Genomic DNA, 10,240 nt, shown 5'->3' with positions numbered 1-10,240 from the left:
GAAAAAAAAAAAAAAAAAAAAAAAAAAGAAAGAAAGAAAGAAAAAGATGGGTGAGAATACTCAAACGATAGTACCTAAGTTGCACAAACCATTAGAAAGTAGACTAAAGGTTAAAATATCATTTTGATCTGTGTACTTTGGATTTCATTCCATTTTGGTCCCGGTATTTTTTATTGTCCAAATTTTGTTTATGTAATTTCAATAAAACTTAAAATTCCTATGAGTAGTTTAGGGTTAAATTTTCTGTAAAAAATAATAGTCTATATTAGCCTTGACTATAAATTTTGAAAATTTATTTACTTGCGTCTTTTTCTTGTTTGAAAATTATTAGTCTTATTTAACCTATTTCGATACAAATTAACCAACCATAGTAGGGACCAATTTTTAAGTTATATTGAAATTACAAACTAAATTTGAACATTTGAAAGGACAGGACCAAAAGCCCAAAGTACTGTGACCAAAATGGTATTTTAATCGATATACTTTTGATAATTTAGGTTTTCAAGACTGGTACGAGTCTATTTTCTTAGCACTCTCTTTAGGATCTACAGTGATCGAAGCAGATTAGTGGCGATGTGATGGAACATTATTCTCATTATGCAAGGCCTCTGAACTTTACTAGAAAAAATCATTGTGAATGTACTTTTTTTAAGCTTCTTTTAGTTGAATGCTGAATTCTGAGTACAATTTAAACTACCATTAACCTAAGTTATATGTCTTTTCATGACAATGGTGCCTAGAGTAATAGTTTTTCATTTTATTGGGAGATTGATAAAGAAGAATTCAAGAAGCAATTTAAACTATCATTAACTAAGTTGTATGTATTTTCATGACAATGGTACCTTGAGTAATAGTTTCGCATTTAATAGGGAGATTGATAAGGAAGAATTCAAGAAAGTGATGGCTTTGATGCGGTCTCATATTCGACAAGGGGCTCAACATAGAAATGGACATCGTAGCAGGTTGATTGTTGATGGCTGTGTGGAGAATGGAGGCCTAGTAGACTACTTCTTTGGTAAAGATGGAGACGCAGGTCTCCAACTTGATAAATTTGTCCAATTTATGAAAAATTTGAAGATTGAGGTAACCCTATGCTAACCAAGTGTTGAATTTCTTAATGTTTACTATAACTCGATTTAAGCTAACTTGTAATTAGAGCAAATATTCCTCGCGACATTTCAAAACTGATTGATAAGTGGACAGTTTGGAAACTGTTTATTATTCACATTCTATGTGAATTCTGAACAACAAAATATTGATTTTTATCATAGATGTTAAGATTGGAGTTTGCACATTATGACTATAAACTAAGAGGAACCATATCCGCCAAGGACTTTGCATTGTCCATGGTTGCCTCAGCTGACTCGTCTCATTTAAGTGGGTTGCTTGATCGAGTTAATAGAATGGACGATAACCCACATTTGAGGGACATTCGTGTCACATGGGAAGAGTTCAAGGATTTCGACGCCCTACGTACAAAATTGCAACCATTTTCGCTGGCATTATTTAGTTATGGAAAGGTTAACGGCTTCCTGACGAAGAATGATTTTCAGCGGGCTGCATGCCAGGTATGATATATGCTTATTTTGCTTCGTCTTTCTTACCAAACAAAGTCCAGCATATCCTTAATACTTTCTGAAGTCTGAAGAATCAAATATCGATGTAAAATATCTATTGAGGAAGAAATCAAGCTTTACTTCCATGTATTTATTGTTTTGCTATTTATTTATACGCTGCTTCACATCTTCTCCCACTGAATCTTCTGGAACATTTTTTTTTTGTGTGGTTTGAGAAAGCTGATTCAAGATCCTCTTCGACCACATAATTTTTTTTAATTGCTGAGGTTTTTTGTTTTTTTTTTCTTTTGTTTGCCCATGGGTGGATTCTGTGTAATCACAGGTGTGTGGCATCAATCTGACAGACGAGGTTGTGGACATAATTTTTCATCTATTCGATACAAATTGTGATGGGGAACTGAGTGCAGAGGAATTTATTAGAGTATTGCATAATCGAGAGAAGGATGTTGCTCAGCCTTTGGAGGCAGGAATGATGGGGCTTTTCTCTCGCAGCTGGAGTTGCGAAACCAGCTCCTAATTCTTGCAGGTTTGCTTCCTTTTTCTCTACTAGGTTTTAGTTTGTGTAAAGTTTAGTCTACCAGAACGCCTGCCTACCCGCCTCTAACCCCAGATGGTTCAAAATGTAAATAATACCATATGTTTTCTCCAAAGGGACTACCTTAGTAATTAGCTCTTAAATGTATTAGGCTGGAAATGTAATATTCTTTTATAAAAGAAAATCTTTAGAACTGCTTCTAACTCAAAGAAATACGAAGGGTGTTACAAATAGACACATCTTTTGTTTGCAATGTTGATTTGCTATTTCCCTTGGAATTCCAGAATTTTAGAAGGATAATTTTGTCAATTTATACTATTTGCATGGCTGTTAATGTTTGGGAATAATGAATATAAAATAGAGACGTGAGTATTTCAAAGCAGCCTTGTTTTTGTTTTTGTTGTTTTTATTTTTATAATACATCTGTAGTAGCATTTGTGTTTGTCCTAATTTAATTATTACGCTTTAAAACAATGAATGGTGTAGTGCGCAGACACAGGCACGACTAATCAGGATCATATTCCCTTCCACATTATAAATATTCTTCATCTTCTCCCTGTCTACTTTTTTAAAAAAAAAAATAAAAAATCAATTAAATTCTAGATTCAACTTCACTTGAATGATAAGTATCTCGCAACAAAAAAAACTTAAAATTCTTAAGTGAAACAAAATATTATTTTAAGTTATTTAATTATCCATACCTAAGAATTTAAAACGGTACAGTCATATCAAATATTATAATCCATTATGATAATTTTTTAAGATTTAGTGTTACAATGTAGTGACTTAACCTATCACACATGAAATTACAAGGTTAGCATAAATTTGAGAAATTAAATAACTTTTTTTTGAGCTTAGTGATAATATCAAATACAACTTTATAGATGGTAATTAATGCCTCAGAATTGTCTCCCTAAAGGCTGGTATCCACTTTCTTCCTTACTTGTCTCCCTTTAATTAAATGCCTCACTTTGGGAAGAAGGGGATTTTTATCTTAGTGTGAATCAAAAGAATTTGCTGGGAATATCATCAATCTATGATCATTCCTAACAAACTGTGCAATGCCTTATAACTTACTTTACTATTCTTTTTCTTCGTGTACATTGTTGGAAGTGCTTCTCAGTCTCAATTACTACTCACTTGATGTGATTTTACATTTACGGTTTTGTTTTTTAAATTTCTAAAGTCGCTTCTTGTGGTTTAGAATTAAAGCTTTTTCATCTCTACTCTATGCTTGAATCGGTTTTGCTTTACTTTTAGGTGAAGGAAGATTTTAGTATATTTAAACGCTCTCACATTGCTTATTTGGTTTGACATTACAGTCTTCTACAATGTTGCTAGCTTCTCTACTAAAGCAAAGCTTTCAGTAGTGTTGAAAACAAATTTGCGTCTGCTTTAATATTCTTTTCCCCTGGTTTATTGTGACCTTTGTTTTCATGTTCACGATTGTGATTGCATTCTTTTCCCCTTGTTTATTTATCTTTTTAGATGAACTTAAATGGTACCTTGTTTTCCCCTATTAATAATGAAGAGTATATATGGAAGGGCAAATAAGGAACAAATGTAGGGAAGGTGATGTGATGTTGACAGGCATGATGGAAACATATAATCCCAAACATAAAAGATGGAATGAACGATGGTTTTTTGAATAAATCAAAGTCTAATTTATAAAGTCTTGTTTTCGTTCAACATTTTTTTTTAATGTGAATTTGAAAAGGTCTTAATAAATGACCGATTTTGTGTTTGTTGATGTAAATTCTTTTTCATATTTAATTTGTATCAAACGCCTTAATTATCTTAAATTTAAAATCAAAGTATTTCAGTCTATTCCATTTTTAAATATTTTAGTTATTTTGAAATAAAAAAAAAAATAATAATAATTAAGACGAAATTAAGTATTACATTTGGGACCATTTTATTTTTTATATTGAGGCCAAACAAAAAAAAGCTTTAAAAAGCAAAAGTATATTTAAACATAAACTTGAATTAAAAAAATATTAATTAAAAATGAAAGCAGAAAAAAGTTGATCGGCTTGTCGGCTTGACCGACCACAAATGGCGCGCTCCTTTTCAAACAAAAACAATGGCGCTGGCGACCGCCGGTCCCGCTCTCAGTACTCTTCTGAATTGTAATGTTTCCCTTTTCCATTTTCTTTCAGAAATTGTTGCTTAAATGGAGCTGTATGTACAGATTTTATTCGCTGCACATTCCTTTTATTTCTCTTGTTCACATTCCTCCATTCTCCTTGAAATTCTACCTTCCATATTTTCCTCTTCCTTTGACTTCTCTGTAATTCTTCATTTCACTTTCCGTTTTTGTACCAGAACCACGCGCCGCCGTGCCCGTGTAGAGTTTAATGATCGTCATTTTGCTAGCTAGGTAATTTTTTATATCATTCTCTCGATTATGATTCTGTTTTTTCTGTTTATCTTGGATCTGAAAGGGCGATTTGTCGCATCAGACTACAAGGAGTTTGCTAATGTCTACCGGTGGAGAATAGGGCTTCATTATTTGACCAAACCGTTGATCCATTTAAGCTAATTTATTTGTAATTGTGATGTTTCTGAATACAAAAGTTCACAAACGCTAATTTTATAGTTACGAGTTGGATCGGAGGAGTTTTGTCTTTGAATTATTAAAAGTATTTGGGCTGAAGATGTCATGCTTATCTGATGTTGATTGTTACTCGACGGCTCTTGCGGGGTGCATTTTTCTTTAGAGTAATACTTGTCTGCTGGAATTTTATCGTTTTCTTGCATATTTTTATTCATCTTGTTGACTTTACTTATGGCTCTCGATTGGGAAGAACAGAGACTTGTCCTCTTGATCTTCAACATCATTTGTTATTTATCCCAGTCAATTGTGAATGATACAGTTGACCAGATTAGTTAAACGATTGAGAATCCATTTTGCTGTTCCGATTGCTGATTAAGAACTTGGGGAGCACGGAAGAGGAGATGAAAGAGGAGTCAACTGGATTGATCATTGGAATTTCGATTGGAGTGGTGATTGGAGTTCTTTTGGCTATTCTTGCTCTATTCTGCTTTAGATACCATAGGAAGCGGTTGCAGATTGGTAATAGCAGTTCAAGGAGGGCAGCTAATGTTCCTATTCGAACAAACGGAGCTGATGCTTGTAGTATTCTATCAGACTCAACAGTGGCTCCAGAATCACCCGTGAAGTCCAGCCAGAATGGTATATCCTCATGGCTTGACGGATTTAAGAAAAGCTGCGTGATCTCATCTGGGATGCCTGAATATTCTTTTAAGTACGCTTTCTTATGCAATTCATCTCTGCCATTTACTTTGTATGAGATTCTGTCACATTGCTATGCTGTACAAACCTTGTATTAGTATTCATCTGAATCAAATATTCAGCATAGAGAGAAAAGATGATCCCTATCTTAGATTATCTTTGCTCGACAATCTCAGATTTCGGTATGTTCTTACTTTCTACTGCTACTCTCAAATCTTCTTTCCTTCGCTTCCCTCTATACATTGATACTGTATAAGGGCGCTAAGAGAGTTCTCTCGACCGAGAAAGAAGAAAAATGTAATTGTAATTTGATTGTTCTAATGAAGTTGTAATTTAATTTGTTATTGATTGTTTAGTTTGTGATATGATGCAGAGATCTCCAAAAAGCAACCGGAAATTTTACAAGTGTAATAGGACAAGGAGCATTTGGTCCTGTTTATAAAGCTACCTTGCCGTCTGGAGAGACTGTTGCTGTGAAAGTGCTTGCAACCAATTCTAAACAAGGAGAGAAAGAATTTCAGACAGAGGTAAGGATAGTTGATAATAATTAGAGCTTCTTGTGTAGAACTTGTTACAAACTGCACCAATTCATAGAAGTGTTGCTTTATTCGGTTGTTCGTCGAACAATATCCTTTCCTAGAAATATTCCAGGTTTCGTAGTTTGAGGTTATGCCCTTAAAAGTTCTTTCCCCCTATTTCTGTTGCCCTGCTTTTGGATATAATTGATAATTAGTTTTAAACTTGCAACGAGCAAGGGTGAAATAGTTTTAAACTTCGTCTGGAACTCGGATCCTGGGCTTGGAGTTGGGGAATACAACACAATAATTCTGTGTAACATATAGTTAGACCAGTATTTTTCTTTTAATTGTTAGGCTTACATATCCTACGTTTAGTGATTCAGTTAATTTTATTTCCCTGTAAATCATTCAGGTGATGTTATTGGGAAGATTGCATCATAGAAACCTCGTGAATTTGATTGGATACTGTGCTGAAAGAGGCGAGCATATGCTTGTGTACGTCTACATGAGTAAAGGCAGCCTAGCTTCTCACTTATATAGTAAGCTGACTATTCCCTCTTAATTTGTGAAACCAACAGTGTCAGTGATTGACTAGAATCTGTCTTTCTCTTGTCACTATTAATGAGTCTAATTATTTGTTGGCATTGATGAATGTTATCATCTTTACAATTTGTTTGGTTATTGTGCTCAAGCTCTGCACAGTTTCTAAAGGGAAAAGGACTTCCTTTTGTTTCTGTGCGTAGGTGATAAGAATGGATTACTAAGTTGGAATGTAAGAGTTCGGATAGCTTTAGATGTAGCAAGGGGTTTGGAGTATCTTCATGATGGGGTAAGTTTATTTTCCCCTCGTTATCAAGAAAATCGTGAGCATGTGAACGTTTTGAAATACATGAATGTCTTAGTGCTAATGATGCTTCAAATTTTACTTCAGGCAGTTCCTCCAGTTATTCACCGGGATATCAAATCAGCCAACATTTTGTTGGATCAGTCCATGAGAGCAAGGGTATGTCCTTTCTGCTGATTATAAGTGCTTCCATGTGATCATGTTTCCAAAACAATGTTAGTATCTATCAGTTAGTTTGGTTGCATCTGAGTTATTAGAATGCTCAATCAGGTTGCTGATTTTGGGCTTTCAAGAGAAGAGGTGGTTGACAGTCATGCAGCTAACATTAGAGGAACTTTAGGTTACCTTGATCCTGAGTACATATCTTCCAGGACATTCAACAAGAAAAGCGATGTTTACAGCTTTGGAGTATTACTTTTCGAGATTATTGCTGGCAGAAATCCTCAACAGGGCCTTATGGAATATGTTGAGCTTGTGAGACATCTCTCTCTCTCTCTCTCTGAATGAATGAATGAAACAGCTCTACTTTTATTGGCTACTATCTTTGTTTCCATAAGCCCTTATTTGGAACTAGTATCCCAAACCATTCATCTAAAACCACACATATTTTTTGTTTGATGATGGTTAGGCTGCCATGAATTCTGATGGGAAAGTTGGGTGGGAAGAGCTTGTTGATTCCCGTCTGGATGGAAACTTCGACGCTCAAGAGCTGAATGAAGTAGCAGCTCTGGCATACAAATCCATTAACCGTGTTCCGAAAAAACGACCTTCAATGAGAGACAACGTACAAGTTCTGTCCCGAATTCTAAAACAAAGACAGAACAATAGATTTAACCAAAATATGGTGTCAACGACAAGAGATGAAATTGGCATTGATGTGGATCAAGTAGAAAGCAGGAGTCCCAGGAGTCCAATGCCTGAACACCAACGACAACAGTCCACGGATAGTACAGCCGAATCATTTGATGTTTAGAAAATGGTTGTTTTGCCCTCTCCTAGTGCTCGTAGTTGAGTTCATTGATTCTTCTTGTTTTGACTCGTCTCTTTTCTCAACATACCAAGAAAGAAAAATAGGCAGGAGAAGATCACAAGAATCTCCCCAGAAAATTTCATGTAACATAGTTGACCCTTTTACATTTTGTTTTGATTTGTTTTAACTGAAAAAGGTTTTGTATATGGAATTACAAGTGGAGGAAAAAGGAAAGCTTTTTTTTAGTATAGAATGACCAGAAAGCATCAAACTTTGGTTTGAAGCTCCCAACTCCATCCATGGATATTGGATATGAAGGATAAATAGATACATAATTAAAGCTGAATAATGATTGTGTGAGCATATCGAGATTTGTTTTTTTGAATTCTGATACCCCTAATTAACACATAATTAGTGGGTTTAGAAAGTAATCAGCTCTAGCTTTACCCATCTAATTCATATTTCTTATACGCTGAAAATAAAGTAACATCGAGATTGCTGCTCCTTAATCCTCATTATTAATCTTTTTTTCATCCGCAAACCAATAATAAAAAATTATTATTATTATCCTTTTTCGATGATTTAGTAATTAAATAAAACAAATTGAGAGATGCAACGTAAATTGTGAGATCTCCCGTCGATCGTAGAGAATAACTAAACAACTTATCATTTTTTAAATCGAGAAGTTAGAAGTATTTAATATAGTCCAACACATAATTTAAATAAATAACGAATAGAATTTTGGTGGGTAGATTTTAGTATGAATTGTTTATATTATAATTTGAATGAAATAAGTTATATTTAATTACAAACCACTGTTATTAAAAAAAATTCTTATTTTCAAATTGTGTTTCCATTAGAATATTTGGGAGTGAGAGTGATTCATGTGAGTTTGAGTTGGAACAATTTTGACCAATAAATTTAGTAATAAAAAAAATGTTGTTTGAGGAGAAGATAATGCCTACAGCATGTAAACAAAAATAAATAAATAAGTAAATAAAAAGCTTGATGTGGTCCCACCATCATCCCAATGAGACAAAAAACACAACAATGCGTGACATCCATTTGTCATTTTTATTTTATTTTAATAATAATTATTAGAAAGAAGGGAAAAAAAAAAAAAAAACTCTTTATTTTGGAAATTTAGTCCTTAAGATCTTTCCTCATTTTGAAAAGAAAGAGAGGAAAAAGACAAAATAAAAACACCGTAAATTTTGTCTCTCTATCTCTTTTCACATGTAAAGTGAAGCCACCATGTGTTCTTCTCCGGCAACACTGAGCTAGACGAACTTCGCGTTGGTGAAGCTCCAACAAACCTGAGCCACTCCAACTCCATTCCAGTGGCTACATCACACTGTTTGAGTCGACTGTTGTTTGACCACACTAATTGAGTCGACGTGTGATCCACTCCTTCGATTTTTTCAATGATGGTAGAAGATTGTTCGAAAGGAATCCCAAAAAAATGATCTTAAATTTATAAGCAAAGAATATATCAAGAAAATAATATCTTACCATAGTGGAGAGTCATCCATTCTTAATATGATTTGTTAGTGCACCTCTCAACTCCAACGACCCAAATCATATATTATATAACTTTTTTCAAATTTATCAATATTACCTTCATTCAAGATATTATTAATCCTCTACGTTTAGTAACATATACAATAAGTAAGATTTTTAAGATTGTATACACGCAATGTTATAGGTTTGTTGTTATAACCTAATCTAGAAATACCAAACATGTGACAATTATTATGGAACTTAGAATTAAGAACATCAAATACTTGTGTGTGTATACATGCAATCATTGTAGTAAGCTAAAGTTGCTATGTTTACTTCCTCTACTATAACCACCGTGACATGTGGGTCCTCTAGATTGTATAAAACCAAAATTATAATTGTGACGCGTGGGTCCTACCAATTGCAATGTTTTCAAATATTTTTATTTTAAATAGAGAAAATTTCTTGTTTAAAAGAGGAAAAACTTTTAACATATAAAAAAGGAAAGGTATTATATTTAAATTAGAGGGATCTCTTCTAAAGAATAGAATGACTAAGAAATGCAAGTGACTGTCTATAACAATAAAGTGCATCTTTGTTTAAACATAAGTTCTAGTAACTTTGTTTTTTGGGGTTCCACATTATAACAATTGAGATTGAGATGTATTCATTCTCTGGATTAACTAATGTGAGACTCTCTCCCATCAATACTCGTTTGAATAAAGTACACTATAAAGTCTCCCCTGAGGTTTATAGAGCCCTTGAACGATTTGGGGTAGTCTATAAGAATAATTTTCACTTTTAAAAGTCCTCTGGCTCCAACCATGTAGGTAATGATTATTTAATTGTTTTGAAATCTTTTTATGGTTCAATAAGTACTCTAATCCATAGAGGAAAAGACGAAAATAATGATGAAAGCAGGGGTGTATTAATGAATCCATGAGTTAATAACAATATCTATTGGATCTTAAATGTGAGAGCTATTGAAAATCTTTGAATTCCAACAAGGAAAAAAAAAAAAAAAAAAAAAAAAAAAAAAA

At 33.6% G+C, this 10,240-nt stretch overlaps 3 protein-coding genes across 5 annotated transcripts in view; all 3 read left to right on the top strand.

Annotated features, from left to right (window-relative positions):
* Positions 1 to 2,365, top strand: part of LOC111447520 (calcium uptake protein, mitochondrial-like) — a 5,898-nt gene extending 3,533 nt beyond the window's left edge. The window contains exons 5-7 of the mRNA XM_023086738.1: positions 870 to 1,083; positions 1,272 to 1,568; positions 1,900 to 2,365. Coding sequence (XP_022942506.1) covers positions 870 to 1,083; positions 1,272 to 1,568; positions 1,900 to 2,094 — 706 coding nt within the window. The 3' untranslated portion in view covers positions 2,095 to 2,365. The remainder of the gene's footprint in view (positions 1 to 869; positions 1,084 to 1,271; positions 1,569 to 1,899) is intronic.
* A 1,882-nt stretch (positions 2,366 to 4,247) lies between these two features.
* Positions 4,248 to 7,984, top strand: LOC111447522 (calcium/calmodulin-regulated receptor-like kinase 1). Of its 3 annotated transcripts, none has more exons than XM_023086739.1 (8): positions 4,248 to 4,492; positions 4,989 to 5,381; positions 5,742 to 5,895; positions 6,299 to 6,425; positions 6,630 to 6,715; positions 6,818 to 6,889; positions 7,001 to 7,204; positions 7,359 to 7,984. In XM_023086739.1, the coding sequence occupies exons 2-8, from the start codon at positions 5,071 to 5,073 to the stop codon at positions 7,701 to 7,703; spliced, it is 1,299 nt and encodes a 432-aa protein (XP_022942507.1). In that variant the 5' UTR covers positions 4,248 to 4,492; positions 4,989 to 5,070; the 3' UTR covers positions 7,704 to 7,984. The 3 variants fall into 3 exon arrangements, with proteins under 3 accessions (XP_022942507.1, XP_022942508.1, XP_022942509.1); XM_023086740.1 differs by having other exon boundaries at positions 4,925 to 5,381; positions 7,359 to 7,703; XM_023086741.1 differs by having other exon boundaries at positions 4,920 to 5,381; positions 7,359 to 7,703.
* Positions 7,985 to 10,115: 2,131 nt separating this feature from the next.
* Positions 10,116 to 10,240, top strand: part of LOC111447671 — a 6,526-nt gene continuing 6,401 nt past the window's right edge. The window contains exon 1 of the mRNA XM_023086949.1: positions 10,116 to 10,125. The gene's annotated coding sequence lies outside the window, so the exon portion shown is untranslated. The remainder of the gene's footprint in view (positions 10,126 to 10,240) is intronic.

Source organism: Cucurbita moschata, unplaced genomic scaffold (assembly GCF_002738365.1).
Source record: "Cucurbita moschata cultivar Rifu unplaced genomic scaffold, Cmos_1.0 Cmo_Scf00009, whole genome shotgun sequence".
In the NCBI taxonomy this organism is placed as follows: Eukaryota; Viridiplantae; Streptophyta; class Magnoliopsida; order Cucurbitales; family Cucurbitaceae; genus Cucurbita; species Cucurbita moschata.
This window is presented reverse-complemented; position numbering and strand designations above follow the sequence as displayed.

Coding starts and splice junctions, on each gene's coding strand:
- LOC111447522 (XM_023086739.1), top strand. CDS start 5,071: ATGAAAGAGGAGTCAACTGGATTGATCATTGGAATTTCGATTGGAGTG. Junction 5,896..6,298: donor AGAAAGAATTTCAGACAGAG/GTAAGGATAGTT, acceptor TAAATCATTCAG/GTGATGTTATTGGGAAGATT. Junction 6,890..7,000: donor ATCAGTCCATGAGAGCAAGG/GTATGTCCTTTC, acceptor ATGCTCAATCAG/GTTGCTGATTTTGGGCTTTC.